This window comes from Engraulis encrasicolus, chromosome 1, assembly GCF_034702125.1.
Source record: "Engraulis encrasicolus isolate BLACKSEA-1 chromosome 1, IST_EnEncr_1.0, whole genome shotgun sequence".
NCBI classification, from domain to species: domain Eukaryota; kingdom Metazoa; phylum Chordata; class Actinopteri; order Clupeiformes; family Engraulidae; genus Engraulis; species Engraulis encrasicolus.
The window spans coordinates 6,038,628-6,066,389 of NC_085857.1; the positions used below are offsets into that span (position 1 = coordinate 6,038,628).

Consider the following 27,762-nt stretch of genomic DNA (forward strand, 5'->3'; position numbering starts at 1 on the left):
TAAGGACCGAAAGCTTGCAAGTCAAGTAAAGCTTCTTTGCACAAAAATAGACCTGAAGTGTGCGGATTGTCTTCTTTTTATGCTAAGATTCCTTTACAAAATATTTCATATTTCGTGTGAAGCTGCATAACATTAAAATTATAGGCTATCGGGGGCCGGATAAAACGGCCTCAAGAGCCCTAAATGGCCCTCAAGACATAGACTTGATAATGACCCCAATACACACCTATTGCCAATGCTGATTTTCTGAAGTGGTAAGATCTGAATTGTTGTTATTAGTTGTAATTGTTGTTATTAGTTGTAGTTGTCATTATTATTATTAGTTGTAGTATAGTAGCCTAGTAGTAGCCTGTAGTAGTACATTTTCATGGATAGAATAAATTATGATTCCTATTATTATTATTCTGTTATTATTATTAGTGGTAGAATTAGTAGTAGTTGTAGTAATATCCCATATTCCTGATGCTTATTGATTTGATTAAATTATTGAATATATTCAGTAGGCCTAGGCCGTACTTGTAGGCTGAGGCTATGCCCTTATTGCTTGGGCAAAGTTTCTAAATGTAGGCTAATTATGTAATACAATGGACATTTAACCTTAGAACGCCCTTTGGTCTTTGTAGGATTATTCAACAGTAGAGTTGCAAGACGAGGTGAAAAAAAAAGTTTCTAATCAATCACCAGTATTCAGTTGTCTGTTCATTTGCGACAGCTGGTACAGTTTTGTGGCATCTCAAAAAGGCATAAATAAAGGTCGGGTTACTAGGAAACTCGGCAGTAGCGCGAGCTTGCTCGGAGAGCAGGCTAGGTGGGAAGATGGGACACAGGTAGCATGTAAGGCAAGGCAAGTGCTTTCGTTTTTCTATTAAAGAAAAAAACACCGTATCGCGTCTTGCTAGTGTGTACCAGTACGTGTCCTCCTGTAATTCACCCCAAATTCGCGCACACTTTAGTTTTGTATTGTGTATGGCACGGTAGGCTAGTGTTTACCATTTAGCTAAGAGCAACACTAGCTGAATTCTGTGGCACACAATATAATATGCAATAGGAGCTGGTTCTTTCGCTTTTTTAGAATTTGGTTAGCCTTGAAATGGATTACTGGTAGAGGATAACTGTATGCAAATTTCATTTTGTTTCATTCTTGGCAGCCGAAAAGGGGAGAAAAACAAACGTTACGCGGGGGTGAAACTCTTGCGCAACAGCGACACTATTGTTTGATAAGCATAGTTTTAAAACGCCACATACAAGGACAAAGAAACGCGTGGTGACCGAGAATATTATATATTTTGAATGGCATGCTGGAAATGTTGGCTTCATTTGGGCCGCTCTGGTAACGCTAGTGAGCTATGTTACATTTTGCATTTTGCCTAGCATGTTGATCAAGCTAACGGTGGTATGCACATTTAAGCCCAATATATGATTTTATAACACTTAATGGTCATAGACAGCATAATATGCAGCACATAACTTAACTCGTCTGAAAACACCAAATCTTCTCGGTTAAAAGAAGTGGTTCACTCAGTAATTTGTAAAAACAGAGGTGGGCACCAACAGCCAGTAAGCTCTACCTCAGGTATTGTTTGGGTTTGAATTGGGGAAGCTAGCAAGTCCCACCCCCCCAACGTCCGGGCTCAACGCGTTATGTTTGTCGCTTTCAGGGTGCACGAACGGGAGTTTTGAAAGAATGACCAGACACTCGTGTTGGAAGAAAGACAATGGACAGATCGGGGAAGGAAAGTTCGATATGCAACGCTAGATCCTTGGTATGGCTCGAGCGACCAGAAGATGCGAAAGTAATCTTGACCCCGCCGTCGAAATTTTGGAAACTCACCGATTGCTTCTCCTCAAAGACGACCGTGTCTGCAGGAAATCAGGTGACCTCAATTGTGTTGTGTAGAAATGGACGAATAACGGTAACTTAATTGTCTAATAATGTTTATGTAAAGGTATGGTGGGGAGGGTTTTTTTTGTTATGTATAGTAGAATAGCGAATATACAGTGTGCTGATCTTGGTCTTTTATTGTCTTTTGTGTCCCGTCCCCACATAAAACGCACAGAAAGAGTACATGGACAGTCAAGCACCTGTGTTGGAGCTGAAGGATGTGCCCCCACCTCCGCGGCCTGCTGCTTCCTCCCAGCCCTTTCCTCTTGCCCCTCTCCCCCTCCCGCCCTCATGCCCTCCTCCCCCGAGAGCCCCCATAGTAGCTCCTGCTACTACGACTATGCTCCTCCAGCCTGGCAGCCCCAAAGTAAGCGCCTGCTCCTGCTCACAGTGTGAGGCTGCTGCTCCCGGCCTGCACCACCACCCCCCGTATCCCAGCCTCGGCCTACAGGGCACCCCGACTCGAGGCGGCTTCACAGATGTGTGTGGGGATGGTAGCAGCAGCAGCAGCACTATTGGTGGTGGTGGTGGCGGCAGTTCTTCCATTTATCTTTCCAAACCTTTGGGTGCTACTGCGAATTCCTGCACTGTATGTCAGGGTTTCACCTCCTCCTCCTTACTCCCCTCGCTCCCCTCCCCCTCCTCCTTAGCCAACAGCTCTACCTCCTCCTCCTCTGCTGTGGTGGTTCCTCATCACCTGTCTCTTTTCTCGGGGCCTCCTCCTCTTGGCCAGGTGGTTGCACCCTCCTCCCTTCCCCTGGTGGCCACCTCCCAGCCCGCGGCCTGCTGCGTTTCCCAGCTCCCCTGCTGCTCTGGCCTGCTGAAGCCTCTTCACGCCCCCACCTGCCCCCAGCTCTCGCAGGCCTGCTATGGCCAGCAGCAGGGGCTTGGGCTGGGGCTGGGGACGCAGCCGGCTCTGCCAGCCCCCAGCTACTTCCAATACAGTGGGGGGGAGCTTGAGTCTGGGGCGGTGGCAGAGAAGCTTTCTTCTTCCTCTTCCTCTTCTCAGCACCATCCCCTTCCTCACGCCTCACCGGCACGCGCCCGCTCACGCCCTGTGCACCACCACCTCCACCACCACAGTGTACAGTGCACCGGGTGTCACACAGGGCTGCACTACTGTCAGGACTGTCTGCACAAGGTTGGTTGGACCGAGTTCTTGTCTTAATTTGCATTTTACGGAGATGGTAGGACTGTACATTATGTTATGCAAGTCAATGGCCATCTCCCAATGTTCCTAGTGTGCGCCCTTCTAAGTGTATCAGTCTAATTTGTCACGTCCAGTGATTGGATACACCGCAGAGTTCACCAAAGAGTATCCAATCACTGGGCGTGACTAATTAGGCTGATACACTAACTAGTATACACCAATACATAGGGCGCACACTAGAACATTGAGAAATGTCCAGTATGTGCGGCATTATTTCAGGGTTTTTCAGTTAATCAATTCTGTTTTGGTTGTGTGTCTTCTAGGGATGCACGATGTTAAAATTTCGGCCGATATTGATATTGCGGTTTTGGCCGATAACCGATATTAACCGATACCGATGTTTTTTTTTTTTTTAAGAGATAACATTTAATACAGACTGACAATGATGCAAACAAACTGAATTTTTGAATGTCCTCTTATTTCCAAAAACACTTTTTCGCTCCCTGTGATAAAATTAGATAAAAATAGAAACAAACTAGAAGAAAAACAATGAAAGTCACAGTCAAGTCCAATCTTTTAGAACCGTAACATATAAAAAAAACCATCGGCATTAACATCGGCCCGGTTTTAATCATCGGACCGATGTCCGTTGTGTTGAAAAATGTCAAATATCGGCCAATACCGATACATCTGGCCGATGCATGGTGCATCCCTAGTGTCTTCATTAGGCTTTGAAAATGTTGAGGATGGTTGCAAAGTTGCATGATATTCACCTTGAAGAAAGTGCATCATTTGTGTGTGTTTGTTGACCTGTGTCGTAAACTATTTCAGCCTGCTCGCAGTTTTGTGTCCGACTTGGACAATCTGTGGCCCAATATCCCGCCGCCACATGCCAAGTCCGCCCCCATCCCTGTGCCCGTGTGCAACGGCTGCGGAGTGGGAGGAGCCTCCACAGATGGCCTGCTGATGGGCAAGACCACCCAGAAATATGGTCAGTGTCGAATACGAATACTTTATTGTCCAGAATGTGGAAGTTCGTCTTCAGTTTCACCACATGCATACAAACGATTTAGCATTAATCTCACAATACACAAATCAAGCCTTTCAGACACTGCATCTGCACAAACCAGTTGATTGGTGTAGGGTTCATTGATGAGAGAAAAACAATATTGACTGTTACACATGAAACAGAAAGACTGAAGTGCAGTGATGCGTAGCCTTTCAGCCACAACGATGCTTCAACTATGCAAGGCCCCTTATGGTAGTCTTTTTGTCAAATGTGGTGGCTAGTATACTTTTCTGAAGCGGTTTTAAAATTCCTCGCAAACTATGGCCAACGAAAGCATTAGGAATGACAAAGCCCTGATGAAGACCAGTGTGGTCGAAACAACATGTTCGCTCTTTTAATCATGTTTTAGCCCTAAGATAATAAAGGCTTTTTAATGCACTTCCTCTTTTTCACTTGGAGTTGCCTGGATTCATATTGTAAACCCGGGCTGTTTTTTTCTTTTATCTTGAAAGTTTTTAATCGAGTGTGTATGTGTGTGTGTGCGTGTTTTCAGGATCACCGGACAGTGGCACGCAGGAGAGCCTGCCGCCCGTGGGCGTCTTCTGGGACATCGAGAACTGTTCGGTGCCCACGGGTCGCTCCGCCGCCAGCGTGGTGCAGAGGCTCCGCGCACGATTCTTCCCCGGGCACCGTGAGGCCGAGTTCATCTGCGTTTGCGACATCAGCAAGGAGAACAAGGACGTCATCCAGGAGCTCAACAACTGCCAGGTAACACAATCGCATCAATTGCAGAGGGGTCAAAGACGTCCAAAAAGAAATTGTCATTCAGTGTAACGGATACCTTCTGCTGACTGTAACTGTAAAAAACATGACTCTTTTATATTTTATTTTTTTCCAGTGAATTCATGAAAGCCTCGGCTGTCATCCATTCACTTGAAACAATTTAAAAATCATGTTTTTTTACAGTTAGTCAGCAGAAGGTATCCGTTACACTAAATGACAATTCCTTTTTGGACGTCTTTGACCCAGAGGCATCTTTCAATGAACACTGTGATCAAAGAGGTTGGATATTTAATAAAGAGGACTCGAAACACGCCCACTCAATGCAAAAGCGAGTGCTCAAAATTCGGTCTCCTAAGGGGGCGTTGTCCCTCCTTCTTCTTCTCTTTTCGTGGTGTTTGCACACGACGGGTGCTACCGCCATCTACAGCGCTAAGGGGACTTCATTGATTCTCAACCTCAGGACTCCGAAGGTCTCCTAACCGAAGGTCTCCTAACCGAAGGTCTCCTAAAGGGGCGTTCACCCGACATAAAGTGGATACCGGAAAAGAAACAAAATGACGCTTCTTGTTAGATCTACTTTCTTTGCTGTGATGCTGCACACAAAGGTGCGGACTCTACGGAACGACCGTATCACTTTAAAGGGACACTCTGCAGGAAATGGTCAGAAAGGGTACTGCAACTATGCTGTTCAATGAAACTGGGCTGCCTATTGCCTAATTTGATATTTTCATGAGTATGGCCCAAGTACAGTCATTTTTGTAGCTAAAAATGGCTATTTCTGGAAATTCAAAATGGCGGACCATGGAGAAGGATCCCCCTTTTCATGTATGAGAAGTGCAATTTTTCCAGTCATAATGAATACTTAGAACTTGATAGTGGTGGTAAGTATTAATGAAAAATTTAATATTAATCAATGGGCAGCATGAATTCTGGAAATAAACAACTACAAATCTCACACAGTGTCCCTTTAAGGTTGAGAATAATTGGAGTTCCCTTAGTGCTGTAGACTGTGTTGGGGCGGACCATCTGATGAGGAAACCTGACTGTGTCTCAAACTAACTCACAGGTGACCGTCGCCCACATCAACGCCACAGCCAAGAACGCTGCTGACGACAAGCTGCGGCAGAGCTTACGGCGGTTTGCCGACACGCACACGGCCCCAGGCACGGTGGTGCTCGTCTCCTGTGAGTAACCCAGGCGACAACCAACCGCGACACTTCAAATCACATCATTGTATTATTTCTAAATCAGAACACTACTTGCACAAATATTGTGTCTTCAATGATGTAGTCGTTTGTGACCGAAAATGGATTCGTTACTTACAATCTAGTGCTACATATATTCCAAATGACCTTATTTTACCTGTCCAATTCAACCAGGTGATCATTCAACCAGCCAATCACCTGGCTGAATTGGACAGGTAAGTCATTTGGAATATGTGGCAATGGATTGTAACTAATGCATCAATTTTGTCCATCACTGTTAGCAGTAATAGATGTAGTGGTAGCAGTACTAGTAGTGTTGGCTCAGCCCTGAAACTTTGTGTTGACGTACGCTGTGGTGCTCGATGTGTCTGCGTATGTAGCTGATGAATATATTGTGCCCATCACTGTTAGCAGTATTAGATGTAGCACAAGCAGTGCTAGTAGGCCTTGAAGCTTTTTCTTGACTTACTCTGTGGTGCTCGATGTGTCTGCGTATGCAGCTGACGTCAACTTTGCGAGCGAGTTGAGTGACCTGCGCCACCGCCACGGTTTCCAAGTGATCCTGGTGCACAAGAACCAGGTGTCCGGAGCGCTGCTACAGCACGCGCATCGCCACGTGGCCTTCGAGGAGTTCCTGGTGGACCTGCCGCCGAGGACGCCCCTGAAATCTCAGGTAGGTCTGCCCAAGTCTCTGCACTGTCCTGGCGTGCATTTCTGAAAACCATAGTTGCTGACTTTGTTAGCTACTTTGTTGTTTGAAATGTAATTTCCCATTGACAACTACCCAAGTTGCTAACTGGCTAACAACTATGCTTTCGAGAAATAAACCCCTGAATCGTTGAGGCAAGCTGGGAGGTATTCTGAGAATTTTTCTTTAGGCCAGGTTGGAGTAACCTGGAGGTAGCGGAGAATAGGCTAATAAACGAGATAGCAGTCCTTTTTTTTTAGCTACACCATAGCTGCAGGCTAACATAGCCAAGGTTATCCCTTCACTATGACCTTGGAATACCTCAACAGCTGCAAGAGTAGAGTAGAGAAACTTTATTGATCCCCAGGGGGAAATTCAGGTGTCAAGTAGCTACATAAATACAGACACAGACAGACAGACAGACAGACAGACAGACAGACAGACAGACAGACACACACACACACACATGCCAAGAGGTTTCCCGATATACCACTTAATTGAAATCACTCGTTGCACCATTGCGGTTATCAGAGCAGTTTGCTTGGCAGTGTGAGAATCCTGAAGTTTAAGGTTGAACAAGTTAATTGTACTGCATTTTAACCTTTCAAGGCAGGTTTCCCAGCATTCCTCAGTTCTTACATATGCCGAGGATACATGGATGAGACTGACTGACTGACTTACTTACTGAAGTGCAACCTTACCACAGATTAGCTTTTTTAGTGTTATGAACCCTTGCCTTAATTGAAACTAGAATGCTACTTTGTTGTGTGTGTGTGTGTGTGTGTGTGTGTGTGTGTGTGTGTGTGTGTGTGTGTGTGTGTGTGTGTGTGTGTGTGTGTGTGTGTGTGTGTGTGTTTGATGTGCTGCTGTGGAAGAATGTAGGCTTTGAGATGTGGCTGATGACCTCTTTAATGCTGAGTTAATGGCTTTTGTTTTTGAAGCATCACTTGTGTTTGAGCTCCAAATTAAAGAAGCATCCTCAGTTCTGCATGAAGTGTTTTTAACAGTTGGTGAACCAATACTCTAGCAACACAGGGCCATATTAACGCATCTACAAAAAATATTCATTGTTGTGTAACTTATTCATGTTATTCATGATTCCCCAAAAGCAAAATATTGTTCCCCATATTGTTTTGACATTGGTGTTAGCGTTGTCGACGGCTGTAAAAAGCACAAAAATCTGCCTGAGTGGAGATCTAAAACGCTTCATCCTGTTGTCTCCAGATTAAAAAAAAATAATAATGTAGAATCGTGCTTTCATCGCATAGAGATTTCAATACTAACTTGTCAAGCCGATAAATAGTAGCCTATGGAAACGTTACGAAGGCGATTGACAAGATTCATCTGACTTGTTTTGAATAGAGACACTTTACTCAATTGGAGACATGTACGCACCTGAGAGAGCAGCCGAGGCATAGACTGCTGTTGACGAGATCCGCAAGGACTTCTGAAGTGAAGGAGCAAGTTAATTGATGAAGTAGATATGACCAAATGCATGTATAGGCTATTCAGAGAGACTACAGGAAGCTAATGGCATATCCCTATAGCAGGCTTGTACGGAATTACGAATTGAAAGAATTTCAATTCAAAGTAATGCCATAATACGAACACTAGGTGGTGGTGTTGTATGTACTTTCAATGGGTGGTGTAGATTAAATTCAAAGAAATTCAAGGTAATGAGTGGTAACCTAGTGTTCGTATTATGGCATTACTTTAAATTGAAATTCATTCAATTCGGATTTTCGTACAAGCCTGCCCTATAGAATCTTACAATCTCTGGCCTGGCTTTTGTGACGATAAAGCTGTAGTGAGCTTGGTCTGGCCATGCTGAAAAAATTCAGTTCACAGAGGGCGGGCTTCACCGGTGTCTATCAATCGTCTATCTATCCCTTCTATCTTTCCTTTCAAAGTCAAAGTTTCCTGGTCAAAGTTTGACTAAGCTACTTGTAGGGCCAATGCCAGGATGTGTGCGTCTTCACCTTAAACAAACCGTCGAACTGTTGGAAATGTTCACTGCCTTCAGACCAGAGTGAGATTCGAAACTTGTGCTTGGCCAGACTATCTTCGCCCAGGCCATCAGTTTTAGCCGTTTCATACACGGATGAAACACCACCTTTGCATGGTCTCGTGAGACTGCTCAGATAAGTCACTGCACAGTTGAACAGCAGAGAATTGGCAGTTAGCAATTACCCGAAAAAGCTGTTGCCACTGCTAATATGCTGATATTACTAAGACCTTTCGTGATCAAAAGCAGACCGTAGAAAAGGTTCAGTGCATCCGCAATGCACACACTTGATTAGGTCAGGGAGTTGAAATCAACTGTAGCAATAAAAAAAAAAACCTGATTGACCTTTCCGGGTTATATTTTGGCTCTTTGACTCCCCCTGTGAGGGACACAGAGAGCAGACAGTGGACACAGCCCAACGATAGTAGCTCCATGTCTTCTTTTGCCTCTCAAGGAAGAAAAATCCGCACTCACAAACTGCGTCTCATTATTTATTTATATTACCACCATGTCCAAAAAGTAAACGCGTTTCGGCTAACAAGCCTTCATCAGTGCGTTTGCTTTTTGGACATGGTGGTAATATAAATAAATAATGAGACGCAGTTTGTGAGTGCGGATTTTTCTTCCTTAAGTTGACGCTTTTTATCTTGCACCCAAAGACTTTCGTTTTTCCAAGAAGTTGAGCGCGTCCTCTGCCAATACTTGAAGTCTTCTTTTGCCTCTCGCCCACCAGCCCGGTTTCAACCTTCTGTTTGTGCACAACCTGCCCACGCACCGCGACGGCAAGAGCGTAGCCAACAGGCTGCGGCGCCTGTCCGACAACTGTGGCGGCAAGGTGCTGGGTCTGTCGGCGGGCACGGCCGTGCTACGCTTCAGCTCCCTGGAGGCGGCCGAGCGAGCCCAGAAGCGCATGGAGAACGAGGACGTCTTCGGGTGCCGCATTCACGTCTCGTTCTCCCCCGACGCACCCGAGGACGAGGAGGAGGAGCAGCAGCCGGGTGCCCGAGGAGGCGGAGGAGGAGGAGGGAGGGGAGGCGCAGAGGAGGAGGAGGAGGGAGACGATGACGATGAGGAGGGGGGCTATGCCGCCAGACGTGTAGCCCGGGTGCCTCCTGTGCTCTCCTCCTCCTCCACCTCCGCCGCCGCCTCCTCCTCTCTGCCCGCCTCGTTCTTCCTCCCTGTAGAGAAGCCGCGCTCCCCTCGCCGGCCGCGCCGCGCCAGTGCCAGCAGCCACACCCCGCGGCCGTGCCAGGGGGCCCGACACACGGTGCCCGAGAGGCCGTACAGCCCCCGGAAAGGGGCGGCCAGCGCCAGCCGGCCCCATCAGGTCAGCATGCATGCATGATCTCGCCGGCCCCCCCAAAGCAAGCATGCCTGCGCTCCCCCTTCCCCAAGTCCCCCTTTGCCCTACTCCTCCTTGTCTTGTCTCTGCCCCTCTGCCAGCTTTTGTTAATGTTACCCGCATCATCATCATCATCATCATCAATAACATGCCTGCGCTCCCTTTCCCAAAACCCCCAAAACCCCTTTGCCTTCTTTGCCCTAACTCCTGCTTACCTTGTGTCTGCCAGCTTTTGTCACTTTTGCCTGTATCATCAACCATAACATTGCTGCTGCTGCTGTTGCTGCTTGGCCTAATCCAACCCTCTGCTCACTCTTTCTAGCATGTAGATGACCTCATGTCTCTTGTAGATGACTGTATGTCCCTTGTAGATGACCGCATGTCTCTTGTAGATGACTGTATGTCCCTTGTAGATGACCGCATGTCTCTTGTAGATGACTGTATGTCCCTTGTAGATGACCGCATGTCTCTTGTAGATGACTGTATGTCCCTTGTAGATGACCGCATGTCTCTTGTAGATGACTGTATGTCCCTTGTAGATGACTGTATGTCCCTTGTAGATGACCCATTGCCTGTTGTAGGTGACCCATTGTCTCTTGTAGATGACTGTATGTCCCTTGTAGATGACCCATTGCCTGTTGTAGGTGACCCATTGTCTCTTGTAGGTGACCCATTGTCTCTTGTAGATGACCCATTGCCTGTTGTAGGTGACCCATTGTCTCTTGTAGGTGACCCATTGTCTCTTGTAGATGACCGCATGTCTCTTGTAGATGACCCATTGCCTGTTGTAGGTGACCCATTGTCTCTTGTAGGTGACCCATTGTCTCTTGTAGATGACCGCATGTCTCTTGTAGATGACCGCATGTCTCTTGTAGATGACTGCATGTCTCTTGTAGATGACCCATTGTCTCTTGTAGATGACTGTATGTCCCTTGTAGATGACCCATTGTCTCTTGTATATGACCCATTGCCTGTTGGCCCTTTTCCTGACTTGCTGCTTGTGAACCCTTTGAGGTAGCAGGTGGACCCAGTGACAAAGGGGATGGGTTGAGAGACTTCTTGGTCCTTCTACAAATCAACAAGCATCCAGTTAATTCAACTAACATACTAACAGTATTTTTGTTTTAACACATATGCTTGTTAACATCTATGTATGAAACCCATACCCTTTCTCTGTGAATAACATTGTCTGTGTCTTCCTGGTTGTCTCTCATTTTGGCTTGTTTTGAGTCATTTTCCCTGCTTACGGCTTGTTTTTTTTAATTTTTTTTTATATAAGTGTTGCAAAGAGCCAGTGTCAGCTCATTGGCTGATGACTTAAAGTGATACTGTACCATTTTTGGAAATAAGCTCATATTGTACCTACACTGAAGTTAAATGATTGAGTGATCCCTTTCTCCTGTACTTTCAACCGTTCTCTGAGTATGGCAGTGCAAATGTTAAAGCCAAGCTAGCAATTAACAATTAAGTCCTATGAGACCAGCTAGCGGCTGTGGAGGTAACATTTGCACTGCCATACTCAGAGAACGGTTGAAAGTACAAGAGAAAGGTAGAAATTAATCATTTAACTGAAGAGGAGGTGTAATATGAGCCTATTGCCAAAAAAGGTACAGTATCACCAGACTTGAACGAAATTCCGAATTGAATGAATTGAAATTCACAGTAATGCCAAAATATGAACACTAGGTGGTGGTGTTCTATGTACTCTCAATGCGTGGTGTAGATTAAATTCAAAGAAATTCAAGGTAATGACACCACCTAGTGTTTGTATTATGCCATTACTTTGAATTTCAATTCATTCAATTCGGAATTTCCTACAAGCCTGAGTATCACTTGAATTTATTTTTTTGTAACATGTGATGTGACCGCTCTCTTGGCGCAGGAGTCAGGCCCTGCGGAGAGAAGTGGCGCACACTCCCGAGTTGCATAAATGAAAAATGTATTTATGAAACTCGTGAGTGTGCGGCACTTTTCTCCTCTTGCAAGTGTTTTACTGGTTGCCAGCACCTCCTCACCTGGTGTGTGTTTTGCACCTCCTTCACTTACAACAGGAGTCAGGCCCTGCGGAGACCAAGGGCAAGATGGGCTTCCTGTTAGACAAGGGCCCCCGCGCCTCCTCAGCCTCCCCCTACAGCAACGGAGACCACGCCCACGCTCACGCCGTCCACAATCACCAGCAAGCCGGCCTGGCTGGAGGAGACGCTCCACACCGCAACAAGCGGTACGTACGGACTAATTCCGGGGCTCAAACGGCGTACACACGCAAAGCTAGCTTTTCGCTTGCTCGCCACTCTTTCATGGAACGTTCGCTGAAAGTTCCCGCGACTTTAACTGCCAATGAACAGGCGAGAAGTACCTAACTCTGCTTTCCAATTGGTTACTCGCTTACTCGAAGGTAAAATATTTTCAACTCGGGATCCGCCCACATCGCATCGCTTGTACAGTACTCGCCTGCTAGTCTCGCTGGAACACATTGACATTCTATCGAGTCCATTCGCTGAGCGAGTAGCTAGCAGCGACGTGTGTGTACGGCCCTTAAAGGGACACTGTGTGAGATTTTTAGTTGTTTATTTCCAGAATTCATGCTGCCCATTCACTAATGTTACATTTTTCATGAATACTTACCACCAGCATCAAATTCTAAGTATTCATAATGACTGGAAAAATTGCACTTTTCATACATGAAAAGGGGGATCTTCTCCATGGTCCGCCATTTTGAATTTCCAAAAATAACCATTTTTAGCTGCAAAAATGACTACTTGGACCATACTAGAAAATATTTGTTTATTACTTTTAAACTTTCATGTAAAGATCAAATTTGTCAATAGGCAGCCCAGTTTCAATGAGCAGCATAGTTGCAGTACCTTTTTTGACCATTTCCAGCACAGTGTCCCTTTTAAGTGGTAACACTGCAAAGGCATCTCCTAGTGATCCGTCATTATCACTGCTCATCAAGGTGTCAAGCACTGACGCTGGCAAGGATTAAGAAATTAAATTGGATTAAATGTCATCAAACATTAATTACATTCTTTTGTGATGAGGGATGCATCATTTAAATTGAACACAAAATTAGCTACTTCAATAGCATACGAATTATGGGTTATAGGCGCACATGCACCTGTACTATTAATTGTAGTCTATTCTTTTTTATTTAATTTTTTGATGTTTTCTGTTTGTTTGTTTTTTACATTTTTTAGTCAGAAATGTGTGGGAGAGACGGGATGAGGTTGGGCGGTTTGGAACCTGGGTCCCCCTCGGCACATTGCCCCATATTTATTCAGGTGCATTACCTCAATTAGGGCATTCAGGCCGACTGAGAACCGTGCTGGAGCCCGTTCCCGCACCTAATCGCGAACTGGCCGTCGTGTTCACGCCACAGATATTAACTAGTGGTGGGCCGTTATCGGCGTTAACGTGCTGCGATAATGTGAGACTCTTGTCGCGCGATAAAGAAAATATCGCACGTTAATCTATTCTCAAAATATAGGTTTGGAATTTGGGTATGCACGTCACCATAGCGTTTAATTGACAGACGCTTTCAGACTGCGCTCCAGTTGTTTCTCCTCTCCACCTGCTGCTTCAGCAGACCTACTAAATATGAAGTGTTTGCATGCTGAAAACATTAATCCCTCTGCCGTGGTAGGTGTTGTTTGAAAGCTTTTTCATAAGTGGTAGACTAAAGAGACGTTATTGTTTAAGGTGAACATAGAGAGACATTATTGTGTGTGAGTAGGCTACCAGCCCGACATAGCCTACATTTCCTCACGCATTGCATGGAACACATAGCCTAAACAACTTCCAGAAATCTTGCCTGTGCCATAATTGCAAAACATTCCGTGTGATATGCATTTTGAAGATTGTCAAACTGAAACTGTCAATATCTACTCTCACTGAATGTTTGTGTTGCAATCGCGCACATTTGCGACTCAGTGAGATATTCTCATGTCAAACGGTAATAATCCTCGCGGTTGTCACGCTTGATTTTTTTTTTTTGCCAACTGAATTAATTTCGAGTTGTAACTCCTCTGGCGTTCTGACTCTGAAAACAATTGTCAGGTTTACTAGGCCAAATCGCCGTGTGCCAGTGCTGCAGGTTCTAGATAGCGAGTAGCCTGGCTCTGCTGAGGGCTGCTGTGCCTATACTGCGCGCAAAGCTCCTCCCTCTGTTAAAGGAGCCGCTGCTCTTTTTAACAGTCAGTGGCAGATTCTCTCTCTCTCTCTCTCTCTCTCTCTCTCTCTCTCTCTCCATTAGAAATGCTGAATTGTTGAGGTAATTTTGTTTAAATAGCCTAAATGTTTGATAGATTTATCTGTATTTGCCTCTACAATGTATAGCGCTGTTCATTTTGAAATTTCAGCATCTTATAACTGTAAATGCTTCCTAATATATTGGACACACTTTACACATATTTTTTTCATCACCAAGTATCAACATAACCATTTTTTGAAGATGAGATGCATTTTGGAACAAAAGATGAGCTCTGGTCTAATGCGCCATCTGTCTTAAGAAATCTGAAGATTTTTTTCGTCATTATTTTGCTAGCATGCCTATTCTGAATGAGCCATTTTGATATCTGAATCTAGATGAATCCAGATTCATTTCATAATTACAGTGAGATTAATCTAGATTTTAAAAATTAATCTATGCCCACCCCTAATATTAACGTTTGCGAACCGGAAAGTTGATTCTCAATGCGAACCACAAAATAGTTGTTTTTTCTCTGCGAACCGTGACGACAACTTGGCCGTCAGCAGGTTCATCCGGGTAACAAAGTCACGTGCGGGAAAAGTTCGGAGCCCGGTATGAACACAGGCGGTTCGCAGGTAAGCACTTTAGTGCGGAACGTAACTGGTGCGGGCACCGACACCGGCTCCGTTCTGGTCGGCCTGAATCCCCTAAATGAGCGTTAGTCTCGCACTACTACATTTATTTCATGTGGCGTGTCGGTTCTCCAGGAGGGACTTGGCTGGGTTCCGCAGTGCCGGTGACTCCCCAGTGGACCACTTCCAGGTCAGCACCCCGTCGGCCTTCAGCAAGCTTAGCCTGCAGAGGACCTTCAGCCCCATGCTGCTGTCACAGGGATCCTGGTCCTCACGGTGAGACATACTACACTACACTACATTACACTACATAACGCTGCATTACATTACATTACACCACATTGCACTACACTACACTACACTACACTACATTACATTACATTACACCACATTGCACTACACTACACTACACTACACTACACTACATGACCCCATGCTGCTCTCACAGGGATCCTGGTCCTCACGGTGAGGGACTACATTACACTACAATATTACACATTACATTACAGTACACTACATTACACTACACTACATTACACTACATTACACTACATTGCACAACATTACTCCATGCTCCTCTCACAGGGATCCTGGTCCTCACGGTGAGACACATTACACTACATTACTTAACTTTTTTCATTTTTTTATCTTACAAATAACATAAAAGTCCGCTTCAACCAGGATTTTTCTGCTCCCATTTTTGTAAAATTATTGCTTGGTCCTCACGGTGAGACTACATTACATTACATTAAGCTTACATTTTCTTGAGTTGTTACTCAGAGGTAGATTGAGTAGAGATCATTGGGTGTGCACCAAAACACCTTGGAAGCCTGCAAGGCCCACATAACATACACAAAACATAACATTCAAAGTATAAAAGGGTACACATCACGTACCGTACTTGGTTTAAAATGATAATTAAAAAAAAGACAGACAGAACATTGGAATATTGTAAAGCAAATGTAAAGCGCTTTGAGTGCTCGAAGGAGTGAAAAAGCGCTATATGAATGCAGTCCATTTACCATTTATTGAATGAGGAAAGTAGAAATTGTTAGCCTAGCGAGCCAGACCCGTACAGCAAAAAGCTGTACCAGGGTCTAGGAGGGCTGGGCGGCAGTGTGGGCGGGATAAACGGTTGCTTCAGCACTCAACGTCACGCAATAGGATGGTGGAACAACCAATCCCCACACACTTCTGTGTAACGTCACAGCTGTCTTTCACAACGTACACGCGACACGCCCCTTTGTAGGTGAAGCGGCAACTTCGAGCCGTCATAGCAGTGAATGCGTGTGATGACCACAGCCACAAACAAGTTTCCTAATAAATCGTGTTTTCACTTATACAGTTCAAAAATGCCTCGTTTTCAACCACATGGCCCTCCTTGATCAACCAGCGAAATGTTGAGCAATTTGGGGCTTGTTAAATGGTTATATTTATGTTTGTTGTCAACATGGCATGTTCGGCGTTAGCTAGCTAGCTGTATACCCATAACTATTACACGGCTGGATACCTAGCTCTGTGTAATTGACGACAGGTTGGCTAGCCGCTAGCTCGGTAGACTAGGTGTCATTCCCATCTATTTAGTAAGCGACTTACAGACTTTCAAAGCTCCCAAATGTCTCGTTTTTAATGACATGGATCTTATTAGAATTTGGGGCAGGCATATAATACAAGGCTGGATACCTAGCTCTGTGTTATTGACGACAGGTTAGCTAGCCACTAGCGAGGGCCTCTGTAGGTGAAGCGGCAACTTCCAGCCGTCGTAGCAGTGAATGCGTGTGATGACCACAGTCACAAACAAGTTTCCTAATAAATCGTGTTTTCACTTATACAGTTCAAAAGTGCCTCGTTTTCAACCACATGGCCCTCCTTGATCAACCAGCGAAATGTCGAGCAATTTGGGGCTTGTTAAATGGTTATATTTATGATTGTTGTCAACATGGCATGTTCGGTGTTAGCTAGCTAGCTGTATACCCATAACTAATACATAGCTGGATACCTAGCTCTGTGTAATTGACGACAGGTTGGCTAGCCGCTAGCTCGGTAGACTAGGTGTCATTCCCATCTATTTAGTAAGCGACTTACAGACTTTCAAAGCTCCCAAATGTCTCGTTTTTAATGACATGGATCTTATTAGAATTTGGGGCAGGCATATAATACAAGGCTGGATACCTAGCTCTGTGTTATTGACGACAGGTTAGCTAGCCACTAGCTTGGTAGACTAGGTGTCATTCCCATCTATTTAGTGAGCTACTCAAAGACTTTCAAAGCTCCCAAATGTCTCGTTTTTAATGGCATGTGTCTTATTAGAAATTGGGGCAGCAATTTCATTCTACACCTACAGTAGTGGTCTGATAATAGCGTGTGACTATCTGGTTCTGTAAAATGCTCAACTTAGCTTACCGAGCTAGTTTAAAACATCGAATGATCAAATGGTAATGTGTTGAGATCTATTTGTGTCCGATAAGTTCATGGTGTATTATTACATCAATCCATGTCAGCCACGAAATGTATTATCATCCAGGCTTTTTAAATTAAGTAAACACTTTCGTGCTGTACGTAGCACGGACGGACACCATGCTTCTTCTTAGAAAGTTTCCTGTTTACTAGGTAGCCCGGCCCCCCTCGCGATTTGATTGGCCCTGTCATCGGATAACTTTCAGCCTCGCAAAACGACCGGGGTCCGCTAGACTGCCCCCGGGAGCAAATTCAATTTGCGGTCGCTAGGGGCGTCTAGATTTCTAGGCTAAGAAATTGTAGTAATACGAATGCTAAGAATGTCTTTTTTTTTGTTTTTCCCTCTTGTTAGGAGTATGTCCCTGTGCCCTTAGTAGACTTGTACTGCCAATATTGCATGAGGAAAGTAGAAATGGTAGTAATGTAGTAGTAGTAATAATAATAAATAATTTTTATAATAAAACATATTTTTTTCTTTTCCCCTCTTGTTAGGAGTGCCTCTCCGTGCCTGTCCAACCGCTCCTCCCCCCTGAGCGCCCCCAGGAGCCCCTGCCCGGACTCTGTTGCCCCTGCCGAGCCCTTCTCCGACGGGGCCGACGTGCAGGTGTCCAACCTGGACTACCGCATGTCTCGCAAGGAGCTGCAGCACATACTGCAGGAGACGTTTAGCAAGCATGGCAAGGTAAGAGCTTACCTGTCTTAGACTGGTACTGTCATATACTGCAGGAAACGTTTTAGCAAGCATGGGAAGGTAAGAGCTTACCTGTCGTAGACTGGTACTGCCGTGATGCAATGCTGTGATAAATGCTGTGATTAGATTAATCTATCTGGTCTTTTGAAGGATCATAATTTTCACTTTAGCAGCAGTGCATTGGAAGGATGATATTCAGATGCTGAATCAGGCAGAACAAGTTTCCGCAAAAGCCACGTCGTGTGTGCGTGCACGCGTGCGCGTGTGCGTGCGGGCAAGAGTGTGTGCGTGCGTGCGGAAGAGTGTGTGTGTGTTTGCGGAAGAGTGTGTGTGTGTGTGTGTGTGTGTATGCGGAAGAGTGTGTGTGTGTGTGTGCGGAAGAGTGTGCAGTGTCCACATGAATATCCTGTGCTTGATGGTTCAGAACAATACTTTGTGTGTGTGTGTGCGTGTGCGTGTGCGTGTGCGTGTGTGTGTGTGTGCGTGTGCGTGTGTGTGTGTGTGTGTGTGTGTGTGTGTGTGTGTGTGTGTGTGTGTGTTCTAGGTGAAGAGCGTGGAGCTGAGTCCCCACACTGACTACCAGCTGAAGGCCCTACTCACCTTGCCTGGTTCACACCAGACCATAGTAGTGTTTACAATGACGATATGTGTGTGTGTGTGTTCTAGGTGAAGAGCGTGGAGCTGAGTCCCCACACTGACTACCAGCTGAAGGCGACGGTGGCGATGAGCTCCCTGCAGCAGGCCATCGTGGCCATCGGGGCGCTGCACCGCCACAAGGTGGGGGCCAAGCGGATACAGGTGGCCCTGCTCACCGGCGCACACAACAAGACCCTCGCAGCCTTCAGGTGAGGACACACTACGCAGCCACACCTTGACATACACAGACCAATACACACACACACACACCAGTACAGTAGTGTTTGCACCGCCACAAGGTGGGGGCCAAGCGTTTACAGGTGGCCCTGCTCACCGGGGCACACAACAAGACGCTGGCAGCCTTCAGGTGACGACACACTACGCAGCCGCACCTTGACATACACACAGACCAACACACCAGTACATTATCACACACACACACACGAATAAAGATATGCCACAAGGTGGGGGCCAGAATCGAACCCTGGTCACCGTGCCCCACTCACCTAACCTTTGCCTCCAAAGGGACTTCTAGAGATTGGCAATACACAAGTTTTGTTCTAGTTCTTCCCTAAACGCTCCAAAGATGCTTGAACCAGGCTTGTACGAAATTCCGAATGGAAAGAATTTCAATTCAAAGTAATGCCATAATACGAACACTAGGTGGTGGTGTTCTATGTACTTTCAATGGGTGGTGTAGATTAAATTCAAACAAATTCAAGGTAATGGCACCACCTAGTGTTCGTATTATGGCATTATTTTGAATTGAAATTCTTTCCATTCGGAATTTCGTACAAGCCTGGCTTGAACGTCGACCTTGTGAAATCATGATGTGAGAGTAACTGTTAGCAACGTGATAGCAAACTGATAGCAAAGTTCAAAATGATTTCAGAATGTTTAGGTCCATGTGTGGTGTGTGTCTAATTGTCTATTGTTTTTAGCACATATGCATTTGTGTGTGTATTGACTTGGATTCGTTTTGATTTTTATTTGCAGCTCTGAAATCATCAGTGTTCTTCAAGATGCACCAGCCAGTTGCCTTCCACTCTTCAAATTCATGGAAATCTACGAGAAAAAGTAAGACTGGTTTATCTGCTCATCCCTTTGATGGAAATTCTGGTCCTCAAGCCCTAATCAACACTTTGGTGTGTTGTCCGTGAGGGAAAACATTTTGAAAGATTATTTGAAAGGCAACAATGTTTCGTTTTCAAAAGTCAAAAGCTCCCGAAACATCATGGTAACATTCATTGTAAGTAAGTGTGTAACTGGATTTTTCAAGCTTGTCCAATGTGAATCTTTTTGGACTAACCTTTTTCTGTGTGTGCGTGTGTGTGTGTCCGCACTGCTTGTCGTCTCCTCCGTCAGGTTTGGCCACAAGCTGCTGGTGAGCGAGCTGTACCGTCTGCCGGAGCTGGTTGCCGTACGAGACCAAGGGGGCGGCCGGCTGGTGTGCCTCCTGCCCGGTGGTGTTGGCGTTGGCGGCGGTGGCGTTAGTGGCAATAGCTGCCTGCAGGGGGCGCGCCACAGTCCCCTGAGCTCCTCGCAGTCCCAGGACGGCTCGTCCGCCTCCGCCAGCCCCGTGGTGTTCGAGGAACTGGAGTACCACGAGCCCGTCTGCAGACGCCACTACACGCAGGCCTTCAGGTGAGGACACGGTAGAGGAGAGCAGAGCAGACTAGAGTAGAGTAATATTATATATAGGACACTACACGCAGGCCTTCAGGTGAGGACACGGTAGAGTAGACGCCACTACACGCAGGCCTTCAGGTGAGGACACGGTAGAGTAGACGCCACTACACGCAGGCCTTCAGGTGAGGACACGGTAGAGGAGAGCAGAGTATCAGTTATTATATATAATATTATATATAGGACACTACACACAGGCCTTCAGGTGAGGACACGGTAGAGGAGAGCAGAGTATCAGTTATTATATATAGTATTATATATAGGACACTACACGCAGGCCTTCAGGTGAGGACACGGTAGAGGAGAGCAGAGTATCAGTTATTATATATAGTATTATATATAGGACACTACACGCAGGCCTTCAGGTGAGGACACAGTAGAGGAGAGCAGAGTATCAGTTATTATATATAATATTATATATAGGACATAGTAGAGTAGAGTAGAGTGGAGTACCACGAGCCCGTCTGCAGACGCCACTACACGCAGCCCAACTTCGGGTGAGGACATAGTAGAGGAGAGTGGAGTACCACAAGCCCTTTTCAGCTTTTCAGCCTTTATTGTTTCTGTGAGACAGGATAGTGGAGGAGAGAGCGACAAACGTGTGCCCCACCATATCAGCCACGGCAGGGCCTATTGTTTTTTTGTTGTTGTTGTTTTTTATAAAGATTTTTATTCTTTTTATGTTTTTGGGGCGTTTTAGCCTTTATTTAGATAGGACAGTTGAAGAGATGACAGGAAGTTAGTGGGAGAGAGAGAGACGGGGTAGGGTTGGGAAACAACCCAGGCAGGACTCAAACCCGGGTCGCCCGCACCGATGGGTTAACGCACTGCGCCGCAGCACCCCCCGAGCTGCTGGTTTACTTATCTTCTATTGTGAAAATTCCTCTTCTAAATAAATATAAAATATGTTAAACACTGCTTGTTCCAGCCATGTTAAACACCGCTTGTTCCACCCATTTTTACATCTGGAAAGGCAAAATTAAAAGAAAGAAGGCAGACAATTGCGCGCACATCAGTGGCACAGGTGCTGGACAAAACAAAATAACTGAAGTGAATAATAAATGTTACACAACAAAATGCTCCCAGTTGATTAATGGCACAACAACAAATGAAAATGAAACCATTGTCCACTCTATCTATACACCTTTTGACGACTATTATGTTCAGACGCTTGCATTATTTTTTTTATTATTTTTTATATAGTATCTTTTCTGTCAGGGATACATTTTAAATAAAGTTCAAGCAAATACATGGGCATAATGGACATCCTGTTGTATTTTGTTTTGTGAATGAATGAAGCAAAGGACAGCACTCTTCAGATTTCTTTTTTGTTTATTTGCCCACAAACGTTTCAGGCAGAGCCCTTCTTCAGCGTGTAATGGCATGTGTCCTTTGCATCATTCATTCATTTATGTTTTTTGTGGGATTCAGCACCCAGTTAAGAACTGTTAAAACAGCGTATTTTATTCGATGGCGTGAGCGCGTCTTCTCCACTTTTGAAGTATTTTGTTTTGTACCATCACTGAGGTTGCTGATGTGTCATTTGTGTGACCTTGTTCTGCAGTGAGGCGGACTATGACCCGGACTCGTATAAGATCCCGTTCGTGGTGGTGTCGGTGAAGGAGCTGGCGGCTCAGGTGCACAGCCTGCTGCAGTCCCATGAGGGCACCATTCCATTGCTCAGGTGAGCCACACGTACAAGTAGATGTCGTAATGCCTACAGACTGGCACTTCACTAGCTCAACAATTTCTCTTTCTCTCCCCCGTGCGTGCGCCCTTCCTCACTTTCTTGCGCTTTCTCTCTCTCTCCCTCTCCTCTCGCTCTCTCTCTCTCGTCCTCTCCTCTCCTCCCTGTTCTCGCTGTAACACCAGTGTACCATTCCTCCTTCTGTGCCTTAGAAACCGAATTTACTAACTCGGTGACAGACATTGGTAAACACCAGTGTAATGTTTTCCCTTGTGTAGTTTCCCGGAGTGCTATCCGTCGGAGTTCAGTGCGTTGACGCTGGGTGAGGAGGGCGAGCTGGTTGTCTCTCTCTCTCTCTCTCTCTCTCTCTCTCTCTCTCTCTCTCTCTCTCTCTCTCTCTCTCTCTCTCTCTCTCTCTCTCTCTCTCTCTCTCTCTCTCTCTCTCCAGTGTAATGTTTTTGTTTGTGTAGTTTCCCAGAGTGCTTTGCGGCGGAGTTCAGTGCGTTGACGCTGGGCGAGGAGGGCGAGCTGGAGAGCGGCGTGCCCCTGGAGCACCTCATCACTTGCATCCCCGGGGTCACCGTGGTGATGGCGCAGAACGGATTCAAGGTGGTCAAGTGGATTCACAACAAGCCCCCGCCCTCGCCTCTCACCGCAGCCGGTAAAGACGCCTCCCAATGTAGGTGCCGCCCGGGCCGGAGAATGGTGCCTCTGAGTGCGTTACAATATGCAACCTTGCCTCCTCCACTTGCGCTTGTCTCCTCGTCCCGCCTCCTGGCCCCTCCTCCGTGGGGAAAACGATACCGTTTCCCAGCTGTCAGCCTCGCCACAAGAACTTTTGAGGGACTGTTTTTCATTCACCTTCCCAATTGCAAATGAGAAAAAGACTCTACAATTGAGCTTTTGCAAGATATTGAAATATAATGCTGTTGTCACTGATGTCATCATGACATTACTTCCTGGTACGAGGAGAAAAGCAAGTGGAGGAGGCAAGGTCGCATATTGTAACGCACTCTATATCTTGGACATTGTGTTGTGATTACCACTTCTTTTAGCATGTATGCTGTAGTATTGTAGCAAAATCCTGCCATTAGTAGCAAGTTGTTGTGGCTCATACAATTAGCAGTAAAAACAATCAGATCTTTTTTTTGTTGTTCAGGGATGTTGTTTTGGTTTGGGACCTCTGACTCACTCTCACTGCCGGTAAAGACACTTCCCAATGTAGGTGCCGGGTAGCCTGATTATCATCGACTTTCTAATCGCTTCAAACTGCATGTGTATTTTTGAACGTACGTGTATGAGGAAGAGAGTTACAGGATGTGGTTGTTTATCTTTGCCAGATAATAATAGGCAGTACATTCTGCAGTAGTTTGCACTCTGACGTTCTCTCTCATACCTCAGACCTGTGGGTGGCGCGCTGCAAGAGTCCGGTGGGGAACCCGCAGCTGAACAGGCCTAGTTATTACTATCATTGTTATTGTAGTTATTATTATTATTATTATTGTTATTATTATTAATAATAATGCTCCATCTTTCACCCCAGACCCGTGGGTGTCGCGCTGCAAGAGTCCGGTGGGCAACCCGCAGCTGATCAGCGTGTGTATTTATTCTATTAACGTTGTGTGTCTTACCCCAGACCCGTGGGTGTCGCGCTGCAAGAGTCCGGTGGGGAACCCGCAGCTGATCCAGTTGAGTCGTGAGCTGGTGGACCTGTTGCGGGGCCAGCCGGCCTGCCTGATGCCCCTGGGCCGCTTCATCCCCGCCTACCACCACCACTTCGCCAAGCAGTGCCGCGTCTCCGACTACGGGTACTCCAAGCTGCTGGAGCTCCTGGAGGCCGTGCCACACGTGCTGCAGGTCAGTGGGATGCGGCCGCTTGTTTAACCCATTGATGCCTGATGTTGCGTTGCGCAACATTGGCCCTGGCGCCTGGAGCTGCATTACGCAACATTCAGGCTCATGAGATTTGAGACGACTTTAATAAAAATCTGTTATTTTGTGAGATGAATGAACACATTCTAATGAAAGATGAGGGTCTTAGTGCATATTTTTATGTGCTTCAGAAGCTAAGTTGCATTTAAACGCTGAGATATTTAGGTTTTTACAGGCTGAGGGCAGCTTTTCTTAAAAAGGGCTCACGCATTCAGCACCCTTTTTTGCAGGTGCCTTAGGCGTCAATGGGTTAAATGCATTAAACTCTTGTATTAGATGATATGCCTCTAAACTCTAACCTTAAAAGGACACTCTGTGAGATTTTTAGTTGTTTATTTCCAGAATTCGTGCTGCCCATTCACTAATGTTACCTTTTTTCATGAATACTTACCACCACCATCAAATTCTAAGTATTCATTATGACTGGGAAAATTGCACTTTTCATACATGAAAAGGGGGATCTTCTCCATGGTCCGCCATTTTGAATTTCCAAAAATAGCCATTTTTAGCTGCAAAAATGACTCTACTTGGACCATACTAGAAAATATTTGTTTATTACTTAGAAAACTTTAATGTAAAGATCAAATTTGGCAATTGGCAGCCCAGTTTCAATGAGCAGCATAGTTACAATACCCTTTTTGACCATTTCCTGCAGTGTCCCTTTAACTTAAGAAAATGAGGACTCCAGGCTTTTCTATTAGATGATTTACCTCTAAACTTAATCTTAATTTATCCTGAACCAGCTTTGTAGTAGGCCTAAAGGCCCCAGGTTTGAGAGTCTATGTTGTCAGGGGATTTGGGGGGTATGTACCCTGAGAGAATATGACCAGCTGGCCAGCAACAACTTAAAACTACTGGAAGCTTCAATGCACAATACCGGGCACGTCATGCAACTTATGGATTCCTGGTAGATTCTGGGCCTGGGCTCAAAGCGGCTCCTGTTTTTAGTTTTTGAGGCCTGAATACTTGCATGTTGTTGATGGAGCTGTTATGTCCTCTTGTCAGATTCTGGGCCTGTGCTCCGAGCGGCTCCTGTTTTTTATTTTTTGAGTCGTGCTTGCGCGCGTGGTTGCATGTTGTTGATGGAGCTGTGTTTGTGTTCTCGACAGATTCTGGGCCTGGGTTCGAAGCGGCTGCTGACGCTGACGCACCGCTCTCAGGTGAAGCGCTTCACCCAGGACCTGCTCAAGCTGCTCAAGTTTCAGGCCAGCAAGCAGGTGGTCCTCCGGGACTTCATGCAGGCATACCACTGGTCAGTAGTGCACAGACTCACACATTCAGGAGGCACGTTCAGACTCACTCTCTCTCTCCCTCTCTCTCTCTATCCCTCTCTCTCTCTCTCTCTCTCTAGTCCTCCGGGACTTCATGCAGGCATACCACTGGTCAGTAGTGCACAGACTCACACATTCAGGAGGCACGTTCAGACTCTCTCTATCCCTCTCTCTCTCTCTCTCTCTAGTCCTCCGGGACTTCATGCAGGCATACCACTGGTCAGTAGTGCACAGACTCACACATTCAGGAGGCACGTTCAGACTCTCTCTCTCTCTCTCTCTCTCTCTCTCTCTCTCTCTCTCTCTCTCTCTCTCTAGTCCTCCGGGACTTCATGCAGGCATACCACTGGTCAGTAGTGCACAGACTCACACATTCAGGAGGCACGTTCAGACTCTCTCTCTCTCTCTCTCTCTCTCTATCCCTCTCTCTATCCCTCTCTCTAGTCCTCCGGGACTTCATGCAGGCATACCACTGGTCAGTAGTGCACAGACTCACACATTCAGGAGGCACGTTCAGACTCTCTCTCTCTCTATCCCTCTCTCCCTCTCTCTCTCTCTCTCTCTCTCTCTCTCTAGTCCTCCGGGACTTCATGCAGGCATACCACTGGTCAGTAGTGCACAGACTCACACATTCAGGAGGCACGTTCAGACTCACTCTCTCTCTCCCTCTCTCCCTCTCTCTCTCTCTCTATCCCTCTCTCCCTCTCTCTCTCTCTCTCTCTCTCTCTCTCTCTCTCTCTCTCTCTCTCTCTCTCTCTCTCTCACCTCTGATTCTCTCCCCTACCAGCTCTGAATGACGCCTTTTTCAATTTCTTTGATTCTAATTATTTAATGTTTTATGTTTTGAAGTTCTTAAAATTTTCTTTGACTCCAAGTCTTTCTTGTTTCCTTTCTTTTTACTTTTATTTTTCTGTGAAGCACATTGAATTGCATCTATGTAACAACTTTCATTGCCTTGCCTCCCATAAAACTCTGCCTTAGAATAAGTTGAAGTGCAATAGGGGTTTGCCTTTCTTCCTGCCTTTCATCAGTATAACTTTGCTTCATCACAGTGCCTGTATGCATGCAGCCTGCTCGGCATATCGAATGTAGTTTCCAAATACAGCCACGAATGTGTATCCATTGTGTGTGTCCATATGTGTATGGGTCGAGAACCTATAACCAAATGGCCCGCGAGGCCATATCTGGCCCCCAGTATAAATAATCGTAATGTAATTCCTGGTTTGTGTACATAGTACGGCCCTTGGAGAAATTGTGGGCCCTCGAATGTAAAAAGTTCCCCACACCTGGTGGTATGATGTGAATGGAATGTGTGTCTTGTCTAACTAACCCTTCCTTGCATCTACACTTGTTGTTCTGTATATTTCCTGTGCGATTTATTTGCTAGTGATGTTGGCTATGATTGTCCTGTTTTGAAAGTCGCTTTGGTTATAAAGCCTCTGCCAAATGTAATGTAATGTAATGTAATGTAATGTGTTCAGGTGCTTCTCGCGAGACTGGCATGTGGTCGACTACGGCATGTGTGACCTGATGGACCTCATGACGGAGATACCTGACACCACCATCACCATCATGCAGCAGGACATGGACACCATCATCTCTGTACCCAAGAGAGGTGAGACCAAACATCGTCTGGTACAAAGACAAATCAAGCTCTATGCCTACTCAATGCAAAACCAGTGTGCTCAACTTCAGTCTCCTAAGGGGGCGTTGCCCGCTCCATCTTCTCTTTCTGTGGCGTTTGGCATGTGTTGAAATGGCTTGTCTAAAATCCCAGTTTGGCGTTTCAGTGCTGTGTAAAAGTATATCTGTTTTTTTTTTGGTTTTTTTTTCACATCACCATACTAATTTAAATATTCAATAAAAATGCCCCAAGTTAAGATGATTTGACTTGTGACGGCTTTTATTCAAGAGAAAAATAATAACAAGTAGAGATGCACAGGATCCAAGATCCGGTTCCGGATCCGACAGGATAATAGGGTTTTTCACAGGATCCGGATCCGGTTCCGGATCCGGCAGGATAATAGGGTTTTTCACAGGATCCGGATCCGGCAGGATCTTAAGCAGTGGATCTGGTATCCGGCAGTTACCTAAAAATCAGGATCTGGTGCATCTCTAGCCAAGGTTTTTCAATCAGTCTTTCACAACCCCAATTGCTGCATGGAGTGAAAGAACTTTGGAAGCGGCCGTTGCAGGCAGTGTAGCAGTAAGCCAATGAGTCTAAAAAATAGTTTGAGCCAACGTAATAAAAAGGGACCACGTGTGTAGACAGGTCATCAGCTGGGAAAATTAGGCCTTTCGTCCTACCGCACTTTTCTCTGTGTATTACTGACCAGAAGCCCTATTGGAAGAAATTAAAACATGGGGCCACGTCAATTTTTGCTCAGAATTCAATATGGCCGCCATTTTCCAAAATTACTTGTTTTCATGCATTATTACATTGTACTATAAGGTGATATTCATGAACGATTAACTACTTTCAGCACTTACATACATGTTTACAAATGTTGACTAAAT

General features: G+C 45.7%; 1 protein-coding gene across 2 annotated transcripts in view; it reads left to right on the forward strand.

Moving 5' to 3' along the window:
* Positions 1-772: 772 nt before the first annotated feature.
* LOC134446605 (meiosis regulator and mRNA stability factor 1) overlaps positions 773-27,762 on the forward strand; it is a 42,461-nt gene continuing 15,471 nt past the window's right edge. For both annotated transcript variants that reach the window (XM_063195922.1, XM_063195926.1), the window contains exons 1-19: positions 773-844; positions 1,659-1,874; positions 2,058-3,023; positions 3,864-4,023; positions 4,595-4,809; positions 5,891-6,008; positions 6,530-6,702; positions 9,456-10,049; positions 12,116-12,285; positions 15,021-15,161; positions 17,835-18,024; positions 18,700-18,878; positions 19,666-19,746; positions 20,035-20,313; positions 21,920-22,039; positions 22,513-22,721; positions 23,679-23,899; positions 25,084-25,226; positions 26,727-26,860. In XM_063195922.1, the coding sequence (XP_063051992.1) occupies positions 1,716-1,874; positions 2,058-3,023; positions 3,864-4,023; positions 4,595-4,809; positions 5,891-6,008; positions 6,530-6,702; positions 9,456-10,049; positions 12,116-12,285; positions 15,021-15,161; positions 17,835-18,024; positions 18,700-18,878; positions 19,666-19,746; positions 20,035-20,313; positions 21,920-22,039; positions 22,513-22,721; positions 23,679-23,899; positions 25,084-25,226; positions 26,727-26,860 (4,252 nt within the window). In that variant the 5' untranslated portion in view covers positions 773-844; positions 1,659-1,715. The remainder of the gene's footprint in view (positions 845-1,658; positions 1,875-2,057; positions 3,024-3,863; positions 4,024-4,594; positions 4,810-5,890; positions 6,009-6,529; positions 6,703-9,455; positions 10,050-12,115; positions 12,286-15,020; positions 15,162-17,834; positions 18,025-18,699; positions 18,879-19,665; positions 19,747-20,034; positions 20,314-21,919; positions 22,040-22,512; positions 22,722-23,678; positions 23,900-25,083; positions 25,227-26,726; positions 26,861-27,762) is intronic.